Source organism: Monodon monoceros, unplaced genomic scaffold (genome assembly GCF_005190385.1).
Source record: "Monodon monoceros isolate NGI ecotype Baffin Bay Population unplaced genomic scaffold, NGI_Narwhal_1 Super_Scaffold_12, whole genome shotgun sequence".
Taxonomy (NCBI): Eukaryota; Metazoa; Chordata; class Mammalia; order Artiodactyla; family Monodontidae; genus Monodon; species Monodon monoceros.
Genome location: NW_021703768.1, coordinates 107,748,479 through 107,767,547, shown reverse-complemented (window position 1 = coordinate 107,767,547; position 19,069 = coordinate 107,748,479). Strand labels below are relative to the sequence as shown.

Here is a 19,069-nt window from a genome sequence, read left to right as displayed (position 1 = left end):
CAAAAGCAGACAGTGCCAAGACATGTGGAAATGTGAGAGACTCATGAAGAATTGCCTCTCAGCAGGAAGTTTCACATATTTTATTGAAAAATCTAAGAAATCATGTGAATCATGTACAATATTTTCTCACAAGAAAACCTTTAAGCTGGTTTTTAAACGTTTCACAGAATTGTAAAACTTTTTTAAGTTTTAGAAAGAAAAAACACAATGAAACTACCACAGTGTTATAAGCTTTTTGTTTTTCCTTGTTTCTAGGGAAAAGACTGAAAACTAGTAAATTTTCTCATTATGATTTGTGAGGCTAAGTACTATACTCTTTTATAGATCTGCTAAAAAGATACAAGGAAATGAGGGGATCAACGCTTTCTTTGTTCAAAATATTTTAAAAAGCTAAAATCTAATGACAACATGTTAAAATACTACACATTTTTGTAGGATGTTACCATTTCTATAACGGTTTCTCTACACTATATCAACAGTGCAATGGTGATTCAGTGTAAATCATTACAGTGTTTCATTGTTACAATACTTGTGTTCAAGTACATGTTCATGAACATGATCAAAGTCTCTATTTTGACTTTTCTTTTTCATTATTAAAATAAGGCTATAATTACAGTAGAATTTTTCCTATGGATATCTCTAAATCTGAACGCAATGCATAATACATTCTCTAAAAACCTGTTCAACACTATGAGGTTTGTTATGTTGACACATCTACTGCAGATTACAGAAAATGGGCTAGTTCTGCATCAGGATACCAAAAAACAAAAATGATTTCTCTCCATATATAACTAAACTATTATGCTAAATTAGTATACATTCTGGATAACTCAATGGTATTGTCGGGGAGAGAGTAGCATCTTAGAGACGGCCCTAATTTAAAAAAATGTTTTGTTTTTTTTTTTTGGTTTTTTTAAAGCCTAAAGATCTTGGTTTTTTCTTTTTCCCTTTTTATTTTTATTCCGGAAACTGGATCCAACTTATTTATATAAAATTATTTATGAAGCCATATAGTATAAATCAAAATGTTTGTAGAACCAAAACAAACACCATATTGGATGTGTGGCAGGCAAAAAAATAAATTAATTTGATTAAATTATATGTAATCTGATAATATTTGGTCTGAAAAACATGCTAGTGTGTGTGTTTATAAATAATGTAATTGCAAAGAGCTGTTAGCCAGCCAGCCTGCTAGAGGTCAACTCTTCTGCTGCAGCTTTTGGGCATAGAAGTCCCTGCACGTCTCACAGCAGCGCTGATACCACCGCATGTCCTGACAGAGGTTCTTCTCACGTATCACCCGGCAGTACACAGGCCACTGATTTCCCAGGCACTTGAAAGTCAGAGCAGCTGTGAAGCAGAACACAGGGAACTAGGTGTCATGAGATAAACTAGGTGTCATGAGTAGAAACAAAGAGCAATCACTTAAGTTGGGGGATTTTGTACACACACGTTGACTCATGTATATTACCTCACGGAGCATAAAAGATAAACACACACACACACACCCTATAATAAAGGAGTAAAGTGAATGAATAATGGTCTTACTCATGAACTTTTATAGACTTATTAAAGATAGAGTTCCCAAATCCAATAAGTGTACTGCAAATGGCTTTTAAGTTTCCATTTCATGGCTTTCATTTAACCTTCTTTTGGATTTTTAGTTGAGAGATTAAAAAGAAAAAGGAATGTGTTCAATATGTCCACCATTACGAGAATACAAATTAATAAGTATTGTTATGGATGACATTGCGAAGACATAGCAAAACAAAAATCTGCTCACACTTATTTCACATTCCTCGTTTCCTAGATAGCAGACATGTCTAACTGGGATATTTAAGAATTGCAATTTCAGGCATCCTTAAAATCAAAGCTGATTATCAAAAGTGACTAAAATTTACAGCAATAAAGTGCTTGAAATGAGCTCTTGGTATAAAAAATTCAGTCATGTAGATTTGGCCCCAGTTTTTCTGAAGAAATAGCGTGTTCTGGCATGTATAATAAAAGGCAGTTCTGCTACAATTGTTCCTTTTGCCACTATTCTAGTATGATTTATTAATTTATGTTTAAAAACCTTAAGATTTTCCAACCACTGTGCTTCTGTGTTTGGGGATGTGCCTTCAAGAAAAAATGAACAGAGAAAATGGAGTTTTAATTAAATTCTCCTTTTAATTCATTATTTTCTGACACATGATACTTCAAGAAGGACTCCAAATAATTGTTGGAGAAAGGGATTATGCTGTTTTTGAATACAAGGATTTAGAGCATCTGCTCTAGGATTGCTTAACTTTTTGTCTTAACTAGTCTTAATTCTACTTGAACTGATTATTTCTTAGAAATGTTAATTATTTGGCTTAAAAAAGAGAATTTTTATATTTCCATGAAGAACACAAACTTTTCCATTTGATTGAATCGTATGCCTGGAAAAGTATCTATGACAATTTAGCTCCTTGCATTTTGGCAATATTATTCTGTATGATTAAACTGATCCCCTGGAGATTATACATACAAATGGAAACTGAAGGTTTCCCCCCCTGGTAACCATAAGTTTATTTTCTAGATCTGTGACTCTATTTCTGTTTTGTAAATAAGTTCATCTGTACCACTTTTTTAGATTCCACATATAAGTGATATCATACGATATTTGTCTTTCTCTGTCTGACTTACTTCACTCAGTACGCCAAGGAGGAAAAGGGGGGAGGGATAAACTGGAATACTGGGATTGACATATACACACTACTATATGTAAAATAGGTAACTAATAAGGACCTACTGTATAGCACAGGGACCTCTGCTCAGTACTCTGTAATGACCGATCTGGGAAAAGAATCTAAAAAAGAGTGGATATATGTATATATATAACTGATTCACTTTGCTGTACAGCAGAAACTAACACAACATTGTAAATCAACTATACTCTAATAAAAATTAATTTAAAAAAAAAACAACTGAAGGTGTTAAATGTATATTAACCCAGTGACATCCAGGCAGCAGTGCTATTAAAAGCCACTAACTGCCACAAAATTAAAGGCTAATTCATTCATGAATATTTGTTGTTCAAATGCAGGGTATATATACTTAAAATACATAGTCTACTTCTTGATGATGTATTAGATTAAATAGCAGGAATTGAGAATATATGTGAAAGCATTTTATAACATAAAAACTATGTAAATCAATGTAACTACTATTTATTTTTATTTAACATTATGTCCTTAAAGATGAAAAAAATGGTACTTCTTGTTCAGGGGTGTAGATACATACTTCTGTTCTCCCTGAAAGTGATTTTTTTTGCTCTTTGTCTCTCCAAAGGATAATTTGTACCCAGGATCACAAGGAAGGCTATTAACAATGAAGAGGTCCAAGGTGTACACTACAACCTCACCTTTCCATAGACATTACCTTAATTGAGGGTTCTGCCATGGGATGGGTCAGAACCAAAAATATGGTTACATCCTTCAACCCTTTATAGGATGACCTTGGGTGGTATGGCATTCATATTTCCAGGGCCTGGACCTGAGTAGACAGCTCAGGAATGAAAATAGTTTAGTCTTGAGGATTTTTTACCCACATGATCATCTGGACTAAACTATAGTTGAATAGATCCAATTTAGTCAGAACCAAACTAATTAGTATAGATTGATAACTAAGCTTTAAAGTGATATGCAAAATAGAAGAAGCCATGATCATTTCCATGTTTCTCAAAATCATCCCCTTTTTGGTCTGCTTACCCAGCCTGGGTGATGTTATAGTATTTACATTAATCTTCTCATTGCAGGGCTGAAGGTGGCATGGCCTGTATGCTGCAGGTTTTTCGGAAGAAAAACATTCATTTCCATGTCTTCCTGTGATCTTATGCATGCACTGAATAACACGGGACTGCATTCCTTTGCCACAGGTAATTGAGCACTAGGAGAGATACAAGGTTTTGTTAAATGTTCTTTTTGTTGTTTCCTTTCTCTAGGCTGTAAGCCACCTTCTCCTTATATTTGCTAAAATTGGACATGAGCCACAACATCCAGGGTTAATGTAAAACATGGGTCAGAAATGTTGTTGCTCATAATTTGGGCACAGTGCTGTTCAGAATATCTAGCTGACCTAAGGCAGAGCTTTGGACAATGAAGGACATAGGCGATTAAAAAATTTACAGCAGAAACTAACACAACATTGTAAATCAACTATACTTCAATAAGATTAAAAAAAAAAAGCTGGAGAGTATGACTTGGGAAAGAGAGTGGGTGATACCAGGAAGTAATGAACTTGGGCAGGCAGTTTTTAAAGTTTTAATATCTAGTTTGCAACAAATAATTGATTCACTGCTCTTTAATTTAGTCATTGATGCTTGAGAGTTGGATATGTCCAACTGTGGAGCCAGATCCTCGTTATAGCCTTTCAATGTACTCATCCACTCCATTTGCTCTGGCCTTAAAATGTTTATTAAGAATATCAACATGAAAAAAAAAAAGAATATCAACATGGCTGGGGGCTTCCCTGGTGGCGCAGTGGTTAAGAATCTACCTGCCAATTGAGGGGACACGGGTTCAAGTCCTGGTTCGGGAAGATCCCTCACGCCGTGGGCTGTGGAGCAACTAAGCCCGTCTGCCACAACTACTGAGCCTGCGCTCTAGAGCCCATGTGCCACAACTGCTGAGGTCCGTGCACCTAGAGCCTGTGCTCTGCAACAAGAGAAGCCACCACAATGAGAAGCCTGCACACCGCAATGAACAGTAGCCCCTGCTCGCTGCAACTAGAGAAAGCCTGTGTGCAGTAACAAAGACCCAACTCAGCCAAAAATAAATACATAAAATAAATGAATTTATTAAAAAAAAAGAATATCAACATGGCTTATCAACCTGATGTGTTATTGAAATAACTGCTATGACTTCGCAGATTACATGACACCCAAAATTGTGCAAATAATATTTGATAATATGTATTTTTCTAATAAGTACCTTTTTTTTTTTTTTTTTGCGGTACGCGGGCCTCTCACTGCTGCGGCCTCTCCCGCCGCGGAGCACAGACTCCGGACGCGCAGGCCCAGCAGCCACGGCTCACGGGCCCAGCCGCTCCGCGGCACGCGGGATCCTCCCGGACCGGGGCACGAACCCGCGTCCCCTGCATCGGCAGGCAAACTCTCAACCACTGTGCCACCAGGGAAGCCCTCTAATAAGTACCTTTTAATGGATTCCTTGTATTTCAGCTAAATGTAGTTTGTCTTCATTTGTAAGATATTTCAGAGAACATATTTAACTTACAATGTTTGTTTATTAAAGAAGTCTCTTGGGTCCATATATATCACTAGATTTAATTTGTTACACAAATAAACTGATGTTGAATGAGAAAATACAATTATTTTATGGTATCAAAATTACATGTTCTTGTGTTTCTGAAAATAGCACTTTATTTACTAGTTATACTATTTTCTATGTGGTAAAGATTTAGCCATATCTGGCTAAACAGTTCTAAAAAACTTAGAGCTCTTTACAGAGATCATCTCGGTGTACTCTATTTGAAAACTGGTAAATACTTTCTGATTGTCACCTTTTAGATATGCAGGCACAAGGTTTGTAATGTTTGTTCCCCTTTGTATCTGACCAAGTCATTGTTAGGATTGCATTTTCTCTGTAAGAATTTTCAGTTCCTCCTTTACTATCATCTTGGGTCCCCTGCTCTTCTTTTCATTAGCACAAGAAGCATTTTACACAAACCCTTGAAACCTCAAATCTGTCTGCTCCTGTTTACTTCGTCTTTAGTTCCCAGCCTTCCAGTCAATCCCAAATATTAACACAGAATATGTATTCTTTTAAAATTGCTTTATATATATATAAAATCTCCTTGGAAAAAACTTCAGTTATCGAGTTCCCCAAATCTCCAGGCTGGCATTTATCTAGCTCCTCAAACAATTTTCCACCTCTCTGCTTCAGGGATCATTTGCTCTATAAAACACTAATCATGCCCAGGCACTTTCTACTCTCACAATTACAACTGTGCCTAGCCTCTTTTCAAAACACAATCTCAAATCCACTACTTCCATGAAGTGGTCCACAATTATCCCAACTACTTATGCATATTTATGCTTCAAAACCATATAACCATCCATCTGAAGCTACCCCTTAGAATCACTTGGAGAAAAAAAATTTTTCACTATAGATTTTAAGGTCTAGAATTTCTAAGTCAGGAAACAGATTGAGTCTGATGGGAATATACATTAAAAAAAAGAAGTATCTAGGTGATTCTGCTGCACAGCCTGAGTTTGGAAGCTACTGGTCAATAGCATGTGTTCTGCATTTAATGTAGGCCAGTGTGTATTACTTTTTATCTTTGATTAGTATTTTTTCATGTATCTAGTTTGTCTCTTGGTAAATCTCTCGAAATTAGGCTCACTGTCATATCACTTTCAGTACTAAAACCTACATATCAGGTATGAAAATAGATTACTAAGAATAATACAATTTTATGTGCATGCTATTAGCATGCATCTACTTTATAGATGACTTATCTTTCTAAATTTTATTCTGTAAATACTTCTGCATATAATCCTCCTTGTATCTGATGAATTCTTAGCTTTATGCAAACAGCAGATTAAAGAACAACAACTGGGATATTACATGCCTTTAAATCTGATTTTTTTTTCTTGTTAACTTCTATAGGATCTAAATGTTTCCAGTTCAGTTTAAGCTTTATTATAACTTAAAAACTATTGTAAGAGGAGTAACTGTTTGACATGGTCTTTCCCCCTTGTAAGTATGTATCTTAGTATCACTCAATAGAATGGATGTAAGTATTTAAATATAGACACCATGCTTCTTAGAAGTATTTTCAGGAAAATTCAAAACAGTTAAACTAAAAACTTTTAAGGGGTTAAGTTTATGTGGAAAAATATCCTAGTATCTACTCCTAAAATTTTGGGAGACCTTGGAAGTAATCACAATATTTGAGAAACAAAAAGAACAATGGGAGTTTTATAATAGATGAACTCATTCTGATGCAATAGAGAAGGTTCTCAATCATATGTCAAAGAAGCCTAGTAATCAATCACAGACTATTCTCAATACTTTCAGCTAATCTTATATCAACTCCAAAGGACATGTGTTAACCAAAGTAACATCATTTTTCAGGATTACAAAGTAACATCATTTTTCAGGATTACAAAGTAACTACAGCTACACGATAACTCAGAGTACATAATTTTAGCAGATAATGGCTGAAGAGTGCCTTCCATAAAAAAATATTTTAAATTAAGAGAAAAAAATCATTTAATTAAAATGGTATCATTCCTGCCTTTGAAACTAATGGAATAAGCTTTATTATGAAATTAGTCTAATAGCCTTAGAATCTAATTTTCATTAGAATACTTTAATAATAAAAATATCAAGCTTTTACTAGTAATTATGTTCTTTATAAAATACACAGTGGTAAAAATTTTATTACAAATGTGTGAAAAATAAACAGATGTTTGAAATGGAACAACTGAAATCCCAAAGTATCTTCTAAACTATTCCTTACTTTATTATGGAAGATACCTCTAAACAATTGGATATTTCTCAAATCACATCACTATGATTAAAGACAGACAGACATTAAAAGAAAAAGTCAAAATAATTCTCGCTTGAAATGAGGAGACCTGGGCTCTAATACTATCTCTAGAACCTAACATACCTGGGACTTAGTTTTCCTTTTTGTAAAGCAACGCATTGTAGTAGATCATAGCTATACTTTCAGGTCTAAATTACTACAAAAGGAAAAATTCCAAATAACTTATTATTAAAAGTTACTGTAGTCAGGCTTTTTTTTTTTGCAATACGCGGGCCTCTCACTGTTGTGGCCTCTCCCATTGCAGAGCACAGGCTCCGGACGCACAGGCTCAGCGGCCACGGCTCACGGGCCCAGCCGCTCCGCGGCATGTGGGATCTTCCCGGACCGGGGCACGAACTCGTGTCCTCTGCATTGGCAGGCGGACTCTCAACCACTGCGCCACCAGGGAAGCCCGTAGTCAGGCAATTTTTAAGTGGTGACACTGCATAAAAGTAAAGATGCTAATTTCATTATCTAATTATTCACTATGCGACCCAACAATGGTATCATAGGCGTCTATTAAATGAAGTCTCAAAATTATAGTTTTTTGAATGTTTCAGAATATTCAATCATTTATTGGCTTTTCAAGTATTTACTGATCACCCATCATGTTCAGGATCCTGTGCAGAAGCTAAAAGCAGCAGAAATTATTAATACTATGGGGCTGGTACTTTATTCAAGAAACTTTACAACAAAATGCAATGATCTAAAATAGATGGAGTTAGATTACGAAACATTGTGGAAGCTGGGCAATTTCACCCATTCTTAGCCAAGTGTTTAATATTTTAAATAATCAGTTGCGCTATGGAACCAGTTTGTTGCTTTAGGATCAAAGGGAACCAATAATATTACTTCTGAAAGCTTTCACTCCATACAATACTAATAGTAGTTAGCACTTACTTATATTTATTATATGCCAGGTACTGTGTTAGAGGTTACATTTATTTTAATATCTCATATGAAGCCAATGAGTACTATTATTATTCCTTTTACACAGATGAGAAAATAGAGGCTCAAATAAGTGAAACAAAGTGCCCACAGTTTTATAGCTAAGAAGTGGTGGTATTGGAGTTTGAACCCACATGTACTAAATTCAAAGACTGGACACTTACACATTACTTGATACTAGAAGATTGCTAATATTTCTCTTTATGTTAACAGTTAAAAATCTTCTCTTTTTCCCTATCCTGCCAAATAACCTCTTATCCCCATATCTCATTCTTAACCTAAAACTAACGAATTAGAAGGCCTTTTTGGTTTTGTTTTACTATAACTCAGGCTATGTGGTACGAGATAAACTCTTTCGCCCTAAGGACAATTCACAAGCCTGCTTTATCTTTAGATAGAGTGATCATAGAATTTATCGTCCAAATCAGGGCACTTGTGAAAGAAGTTGCTGATAATTATTCCTAGACTATGGGCATAAAAGGGGACTGTTCTGGCTAATCTGGGACACGCTGTCACACTATCTAGACAACTTACTGATAGATCTATATATTACATGATAAACACAGATGAATGGACACACGAAATACCTATTATATTCCAGGCACTATCTAATATGCTTTTACACATAATGTCTTGGTTAATCTTCCTCATAACCCTAATAATTTTACAGATGGCAAGAGTAAGGCTCATAGAGATTATTTCATTCATTTATTCAACAAATATTTACCGAAACTCTACAACGTACCAAATACTGTTCTGGATACAGGGAAGTGATAGTAAACAAAATAGACAAAAATATGTGCCTTCAAGGAGTTACACTGTAATACTGGAAAGCAAGAAGGTCAAGAATTAAAAAACATTGTATATTAGATATTGACAAGTGCTGTGGAAAAAATTAAAGCTGGGAAGGAGGACTGGGAAAATTGGGGTTATGGGGTTTAGCAATTTATATGGGATGATCAGGGAAGGACTCATGGAGAAGGTGATAAAGACTTGCTCCATATGAAGGAGAAACAAATGCACATCTTAGGATTCCAATACAATGTTCTTTCCACTGTGTCTCTACAGATCTTAGATCAAGTTCAATGGCTTTCTCTCCCCTTCCTCCCTCCCTCTCTTCCTTCCTTCCTTCCTCCAGTCCTCCCGCCCTCGCTTCCTTCTTCCCTTCTGTCTTTTTTCTAATACATTTTAAACCTTGCTCTTCACATATGTACTAAGTTAAAAAATACTTGAAACACAGCAGCACTACAGACCTCCACTAAAGGACCAAATGCTAAAATGTCAACATCAATTTGCCAGCAACTGGTAAAAAAAAAACATAGGGTGCACCAGATAACTTGCCATTGATCTTTTACAAGGAAAATTTCCTGACTAAAGTATTTTAATAAGAGAGACCTGTACTGTCTGACAAATAGTCTGTTCCCCAAACAGTTTTAATATTGCCCTGAAGGACCTTTGAAACTAAGCACCTCACAAACCAATTCCATGAACTAGAAGCCTTTAATTCTGAACAGGAAATGCAATCTTGATGTACCGGGTTTACTACAGTAAAAAGGGAAATAGTAATCTTTAGAACAAACTTAAGCAGCAAGGCACAAGAAAAACTGATGTTGGTAATCCCTCTTTCCCACCAAAAAATGAGCCCCAAAGGCTCTGAAAATAAAATCTGTTTGAGTGACATTCATCATTTCAATCTACCTGAGAAAATTATGACCTCCCTTGCACTTGAGTACATGAGTGTTATAATATCTTTAGATAATATTGTGATATATTTCTCTTATAATGCTATAAACCCTTTCTTGACCTGGGACATTAGTGACAATTTCTAAGATTGTATTAAATTATGTCAACCTTACAGTTTGCATGTCAAACACTAAACATGATAAAGGAAACTTCCTCAATAATTCAAACAGTTTGGACTATTAAAATGATTAGAGAAATAGTTTAGTAAATGAGAACCATGAATACAAATGGTAGCAAATTAGCAAGAAGAAGGCTTTATCCTCTTTTAAAATGAGATATATATATATATTATATAAACTTATAACTATTTCCATTATCTAAAACTTCCTTTTTGTCATTCTTACACCACACAATAAGACCTGACTTGCTTTATTTTACCTAAGAAAATTTCATCTAAATAAACTAACTGAAAGGGAAATCTCTGGGGAAAAATAAGCAATGTCCAAGCTGGTGGAAGGGTACAGTAGACGTTTACCTAACTCAGATGTTTATAATATTCTAAAAATGGTCAAGGAGGATCTGGTGATATATATAGATGTGAACTCTTGGAAAGTTATATTTACTAAGGTAGTGATAGCTCTGAGTGGGCAGGGTTTGCCAGTACTGGTAAAGGCAGGTTAAGGTGCTAGAATGATTTGGCAAATTTGTGGACTGGCCTAAATGTGAACAAATGAGGGACGTAGAAAAAAATGTAGGAAAAAAAACTACACTCAAAAAATTCTTAACAAATTAGCAACTGAGGCATTGTCATAGAAACAAAGGAATGAAATGAACTCTGAATGGCTGTAAAGTCCATCTCATGGACAAGCCAAGATGTGGAATCCTTTCTTCCACCACAAAGGATCGATGAGCGGTGAGGCACTGCCCAAAAAGCAAACTGCAGTAAGAAACTGACCATGGAAATTTCACACCTGACAGTATTATTTATGGCATTAATAGACAGTGTTGCTAAGATCTTGGTTTAATACTTGGAAAAATATGTAAACACCTTATACTAGGTGTTCAAGGAAAGGCCATTTATCTTGAGACATTTTATTGATGTTATAATTCCATTATGCTCAAAGGCAGTGAGTGTGTGCTATAAAATAACTGTGGCCTGATGAGACTCTTTAAGTTTTCAAGTCTAATCTGATGCATTGAGGATAATTAGGTCTTAAATAGAACAATGGTGTAAATACATTTTTGATGGATCATATAAACATATAAGGGACGAGTGTATTCTGTTACTAAACTTTCGTTATATTATATAGAAATATTCATTTCGTGATAGATTTGAATATGTTTATCAAGAATATGTATCTTTTAAAAATAATCTACATGTATTGTTCCCCAAAGTTTCTATGAATACCACAATGTTTAGAGGCATAAATCCACTAAATACTAGTGAATAATAGCAAACATGCTCTGTAATACATTGACATGGGTAAAACATGTTTAATTCAAAGAAAAAAGGCTGCAGGGGCACCAATAAATAGCTATCTACAAGTTTATAAAGTGCCAAAATGAGGGACAAAAATAGTGAACACGATTTTAGGAGGCTCTCAAAGCTCATCCATAGTACCACTTGAATCCACTTTTGTAAAGTGCAAAATTGTCTTCCTGTCACTGAAAATTCATGAATCATGTAGGAATATCCACAAGGGCTCATGATATAATCTACGTGGTATCATGTCTCTGTCAAATTCACCAAAGAACACTGTTGTCTTTTTGTCCAAGAAGTAACCTATGTACTTCTGGACAACTTAATTTCACTTAAGAACCCTTTAAAAATGGGATATCCATAAATATCTCTTAACTACTTTCCTATTTAGAGAAGAGACACTAATTATTTCCACTGATCTCTGATTCTTGCACTGCTTCTGTGCTCCATGGGTTCTGAGATCAAGTAGATCTTTTCTGCATACGTGATTTTCAGCATGGAGCTACAAAAGACTTCCACATCTAGTCTTAGGTATTGGGATCCTATGGTAAAATGCCAAATCTTAAAATCACTGGTTAAATATTAGTTTCTACCTTTCCTTTCAGGACTTCAGAATAGTCAGATAGACACTGTTTGGTGCTAGTTAGTTACTCGGAATATTTAGATAACCCAGGTTTGGGAACCAATTGGGACACTATGGTATGAGTAAATGTGTACACTTAGGTTAAATAATCAACTAGTTTGGCAGTGAGTTTATGGAATTATCTATCTGTGCATGTTAAACTCTAAAGTTAAATTGTAAAACTCTTCAAGCTTAAATTCTGTAAAATGTCCTCTTAAACATTATACCAAAGAGGCAGAAAGCCCGAGAGTAAAAATACTACTGTACAGTATTTATTTGGAGTTTTATTGGATAACAAACATAACTAAACTAGTTTGCTTTTAAATTCCTTGAAAAAACCCCCCCAAATTTCAGTGTATTTAGGGGTTAAAAATAATAATTCTCACACTTGGCCAGGACAGAGATTACCCGAGATTCCTTCCCTCTAGACTGTGCCAAAGATATATATTTTGGAGAGAATGTGTATTCTCCAGGCCAACAGCTAAGGAAGGCTCTGTAATGCTTTACTCATTTCCAGCTGGCCTCTGTAAGAAATAGGAATTCCTAAATTAAGAGAAAATTGTCACTGGCAGACAGAGTTCAATTTTTTTTAACCAATATAATAGACAGTCTTCTAGAACCTGATATAATTCATAATGATAAGTGCCAAGCTATAACAAGGTTAATAGCATTGACTTGGATAATTTGTCTTTGGGAATAAATGGATTATTCCAAAGTGGTTTAACAAGAGTGAAGTAGCATTCACAGTGGAGAGTGGACCCCATCAGGAAACTAAATGATGATTTCTACTGGAAATTATTAGCACAGCATTCCTATTCATTTATGTATATGTTTGGCAGTTCCATCTTTAAACTTTTTAATAAAGTGAGTGTGAAACAAGCATACTAAGGAACAAAAGTTAGCTTTGTTTTGTAAGATTTGCTGTTTGTTTTGGTCAGGGTTGCAGCATCTTTTTAAAGTAGTTCATCTGCTTAATTTAACACATGGGTATTTGGAATTGAATCTATTCCTAGAGGTCAGACATTGAGGATTTTTTGCATATGTCTTTACTTAAATATTTCTTTGGTTCTACAGTTCAAACTATTTTTGTCCCTTTAATGAAAATGTTTGCATATAGTTACTGCAAATCAAGGAAATGTGTGTGGCAAAAATCAAGCAGAGTGCTTATGAATGATTAGCAGAGAACTGAATACGTTATGAAAGGTCATAACAATCCCCCCAATCATTTTTTATATCAAAGTACACACTGATCACCACAAAGATGGAATAAAAAAAAGATGCTTTGCATTAAGAAGCAATTAAACACAAAGTTTTGGGCACATTTGCAATTCTGTCAGTGCTGAGCCTATGAATCATAGGATGTTACAGAGGTGAAAAAAGACTATCAAGGCATTTCTATTTTATCACTATCATCCCAGTGAAACATCTTCCCACCAGGGACACTGTTTGGAAAGACAGTGATTGAATTTCCTTTTCAAATAAGATACTTTCCAGGTCTAGTCCAACAATTCTATGTCAGAAATGGATCAGGTCCTTCTGTGGCCATGTTAGAGAAGTGTGTGTTTTTGTTTTGCTTTTAATAAATAAACTCTTGATTTAAAACAGCACAGAGAGCATTATATAGCTACTTTTAACTTATTCCAACCTGAAATAAACCAAGTATCTGCTAGTTCACAGAGAAAATTCTTAAGTGTACTTTGCTTCCATCTGCTGCTTTTCTTCTAGGTTAGATAACTGCTCTCTAACCTGCCAGGTATTCCAGCCAAATGAATTCCAGAAAATGCAAAAGAAGTCTGCCAGCTTCCTTGAGCCTCAATCTTAAGCATCCTTTAGGCTTAAATAGCATGTTACTCAAATAAGGGTGGATTTACTTTTTAAAACAAAATCGCATTTTTAAGTAGTTTGATATACCATACAGGAAAAGGTCAAGGGAGTCATATGTTTACATAAAATTATATCAATTACCTTAATTTTCCTGGTGAAAGATAAGGTAATTACTAATTTTTTGTGGTAAATTATATGAAACATTGTAGTTGTTACAGAGCCAGAGTCAGAAAAATAAAATGGGCCACAAGAAAAGAAGTACAATGCTTACATGTATCATACATTTTTGCTTACTTGTTGAAGAAGTTTAAGCAGTCATTTATTCAACAAATATCACCGCATGTCATGCAATGGTCTGGTCACTCAGAGGAGTGAGAAGGGTAAAAGGATTAAGACAATCTTAACGAAACAGCAAAAATATAAGGCAAGAAGTAATTGAGAGAAATTAATGTAGTCAATAAGTGCAGACAGATTCTGTCATTTATTGGGGAAATTAGGTACTTGAGCTGGCCCTCAAAGGACTTGGATGGTTGTAAAAAACACATTCTAGGCAAAGAGAAGTGTATAAACAAAGACATGGAGATTGTAGAAGTACAAACTGCTCAGGCCTGAGCTTAGTGGAGATACTGAATTAATGAGAATAATGAGACAATTCTCAAAAGGTAGGTTAAGGCCAGAATATAGAAAGCTTTGAATGCCAGAGTGAGTATCTGGTAGTTGACAGTATAGCCAATGACAATTCTCTGAAATTGTGTGAACTATAGGATAGAGTGGTGAAGCCATCCCCCTATATGGGGGTAAGAAAGTACGTTAGATATTGTTACTCTAGTCCTGGTGAAAATATAAGAAGGACTGTAGTATTATATTGGGAGTGAAGAGCAACCCAGGCAAAACACTACCTGTGTATAGAAGAAAAAGTGCCAAGGACAGCTTCTACTTGAGTATCTGGGAAGACGGTATTAACATTTTTCAAGAAAAAGGAAATTGGGAGTGGGATATGGTTTGAGGAAATAAAATGAGGAATGCCACCGGCACAGTCCTATAGCAACTGACATTTGAGAATAAAGAAATAGGCTCCCCTCAACTCCTTCTGAGTTTCCATTTCATTGAACATTCTTAAGCATACTTTCTTCTCTTGTTTCTCACAACTTTTCCCCCTGTTTCTCTGAATACCCCTTTTTTGGGTCCTTTTTGCTAGCAGTTGCTTCTTTTCTCACAAGCCTTTAAAGCTGGGAGTTTCTCAGGGCTGCATCTTTTCTTCTCCATCTATACTCCCTTCTCGGGCATGCTTATACTTTAAAATTTAAGCACTGCCTAAATGTTGATGATTATAAAATGTATATTTCCATCCCATTCCTCTCCTCTGACCTATCTACTAGACACCAGTATTTAATTCTTTTATGGGCACGTGAAACAGTCCAAGATAGAATTCATAAACCTTCCCCTCCAACTTGATTCATCTCTAGGCTTCTGTATCTCATATCACAGAACCATTACCCATACAAGTTCTTCAGACCAGAAAGCTAACGTGGGATTCCTCTTAAACACACGAACACCTCCCTCCTTCTCACCTCTCCACAGAAAATCAACCTCACTCCTGTTCATTTTAACCTCATAACAAATTTCTCAAAGCCAACCATTTTCCCCATCTCTACTGATACTACAATACAAATAGTCAGCATTTATTTAGTTACTATGTATCTGACCCTTCGCTAATGATTTTTCATAAATTATTTCATTTGGAATCAGTAACTTAACTGAACAGAAAATTCAGAATTCAAACTCAGGGCTGTCTGACTCCATACACTGAATTATCTCACCAATTACCTAACTTATCAAATCCTCTCCCCTTCCTAGAAATTCTATAATATTCTCGTAGCATCTCTCTATATCCATGACATTAATCACTGTTGATACTGCAGCCTGAAAAATGTAAGTATGAAGAAAGTAAGAGATTTCTTTTAATTTCAGACCAAAACTATTAACCAGTTTATAAAATTAAAAGTTATATATGGATATGGTAGAATTATAAGCATAGAAGTTCCTTTCTTTCAATGTAATTCAGATAAACTGTTCTTTGTATATCTGTGCAGAAAAATTTTAATATGTATAAAAAGAATATATGTAAATATAGTTCACACTATATAACTCTTCTGCATAATATTTACATACTTAATAGTAGTTCTTGGAGAAATTTTCTTATCAGTATGTATATACAAATATATTTTTATAAAGTACAGTATATTTTATAAAGTACAGTATTCTACTGTTTAAACATAGTATTTTGATTTATGTAACTAGTTAATGGATATATGGACTGTTTCTAAATTTTTGTTGTTTCAAACAAGGCTGCAATGAGCATCTGCATAAATGCAGTTAGCAAATTATTTGAGAATGTCTGTAAGCAAAAGCTATGGCAACAGAGCTGTTGAGTCCAAGAATGTGTGCATTTCAAAATGAGATATTTTTTTCACCTATCAAAATGTTTTTTGAAAAGTTTGAAAACATCCAGTCTTAGAAGTAGTATGGGAAAACATATGTGGAAGCAACAGGGCAGAATTGAGCAAAACAAACTTCCTCCGTATGTCAGCCCCTGGGTATCCCTCAACCCACTTCTCTCATGTTGCCTCTCTGAGCCCTGAATTTGTGTAAGTGTGTGTGTATTTATTTCTAAACAACTTTGTTAGTTTTAATTCTTACCATATATGGACTCATACATATTTTATATATTGAAAATAAGGTTATATATATACATTTGTTTTTCTAATCTATTCTGCTGTTTGTGTTTTGTCTCCTCAGGTAGATCTTTCCTTTTTAAGTAGCTCAAAATATTTTTCCTTGGTCTATACACATCACTGAAACTGGATTACTTTTACCTGCACAGTTAGAGTATTTTGAAATTTAGAGAGACTTACAGTTGCTTTGGCACATTTTACAGATGTGGGGATTGAGGTTGGGGGGCCTAAGGAACTGCTCTTCTGCATTCAAGGCCGATGCAGGTCGTGCACTCTGGCTGTGCAGATGCTGGGGTGCCACCCCGTCAACCTGCAGCAAAACCAGGGACCTGTTTGTGAAAAGATTTTCCCTTTCATTTACATTTTGCATCCATATGATGCCTTTCTAACTAGCTGATCATTTGCATATTTGTTCTTGCATTGTATACACGTCTTTCTCTGGGTGTCCTGGTGATCTGGTTATGTCTATCTCTGGAAATCCTCTGGTATTTGATGAACATATACTTTACTACATCTAAGTAAAAAACACTCAATGCTAAGACTACTGATTTTAGATTTATAACAGTCATCAAATTTCATTATATTTTTATGTGAAACCCTTCCCTTGTTCCCACCTACTGAAGTTCAATAGCCCCAAAATGAGTTTTGGCACGCTCCATGCTCCATCCCCTATAAAGGACATCAAGAGTAATTTTTAACTCAATGACATTTATTTACTGAATTACTTCTAGGTATGGTTTAGAAGGTGAAATTATAGATGCCCTGGTATGCAGCATGAAAGCACTGATAGCATTATTTTAAGAATCTAGTGATTTTTCAAGGATCTATTAAGAAGACAGTATTTTTAACCCCTGTGGATTAAAAAAAATTACTTCTCTCACATTTTTCAATCCAAAGGATGTTAAAATTTATAATTTAATTATACTTATACACGCACATATATATACATTATATATATATACATACACACACCCACTTACATACGTATACATAGACACTAATCTCTCTAAATTTTACATTTTCTTTAGATAGAAGACATATACACATAGTATGTGTGCCTCATTCTTTTCAAGCTAATATATTTCTGCTATGTTCAATCGTATCAGCCAACTGCGTCTGACTACTTTGAGTAATCTGAATGCTTTGGAAATTCAATATTTTTATATATCTGGGGCAACAGATACAACTCTCGAGAGATCTTAAGAATAAAAATGATAGCAATGCAAAATTGTCCCATTCTCTGGCAGCGCAAAGAGACAGAGACAAAACAATTTGATAGCCAACAGTTTAGGGATTATTATGCATGCTTTAGAAGACAGCTATATTTTTTAGACAGAATGGTGAGTAGCAAGTTGGGTAAATGTTTGGTGGATGTATCTAAACGACATAATAGAAAGTTTTTCTTGAGAAAAACCATCTTACTTATCATTGAGTAATTTCTTTAGTATGAACAGCTTACTCAGAGATAAGTGAATTTTTAAAGTAGATTTTCCTATAATGCAAAATATCTCTTCTTTAGGATATCTTTGGATAGGTTTCCTCAATGTCTGTATGTTTAAAACCAAGGCCACAATCTTTGATTTCTTTGATTTACTGACTGAGCCAACAATGATAGAACTCAGTATGATAGATTCATATTTGATTATGGGATAGCTGCTCAAATTTTCCTGTCTTATGAGATTATCTATAACTATAAAAATGATGAGCAGTTATCTTTTCCAAATATCAACAGACTTGTAGATGTAATTAGAAAATAATTCTGAATAGAAATGCTAATCCATCCCAAGAACAGTTTTCTGAATTACAGATTATTTCTGTTTGGTTTCCATCTACAAATTTTCTCTAGTTAGAAAAAAATATTTACAAAGCTAGTCTTTGAAATTTAAATAATCTAATGTAAGCTTTCCTAAAGTATGTTACACTAAATAACAAACTAGCTACATGCTCTGTAAAAGTGATCCTTGGTAAAAGTGAAAAAGAAAAGTGAAATACCATAGCCTCTCTTTGAGATTTGCAGTGTACAGAACAACATTTTCTATTTTTACATTCTAGTAGGATATTTAAGTTGGTTATTTACTATTACTGCTAATTATTTCTTTAAATTTGACTGGTAAATCCTTCTAACAAGTGATTGAGCTTCCCTCTACTAACCTGTAACAACCCACTTAGTTTAGTTGTATTAAAACCAGTGATCTATACATA

At 34.8% G+C, this 19,069-nt stretch overlaps 1 protein-coding gene across 1 annotated transcript in view; it reads right to left on the bottom strand.

Annotated features, from left to right (window-relative positions):
- Positions 1-1,180: 1,180 nt before the first annotated feature.
- The window catches only part of ADAMTS19 (ADAM metallopeptidase with thrombospondin type 1 motif 19), a 272,394-nt gene continuing 254,505 nt past the window's right edge, over positions 1,181-19,069 (bottom strand). The window contains exons 21-22 of the mRNA XM_029216811.1: positions 3,732-3,909; positions 1,181-1,350 (exon numbers count right to left, since the gene is read on the bottom strand). Coding sequence (XP_029072644.1) covers positions 1,199-1,350; positions 3,732-3,909 — 330 coding nt within the window. The 3' untranslated portion in view covers positions 1,181-1,198. The remainder of the gene's footprint in view (positions 1,351-3,731; positions 3,910-19,069) is intronic.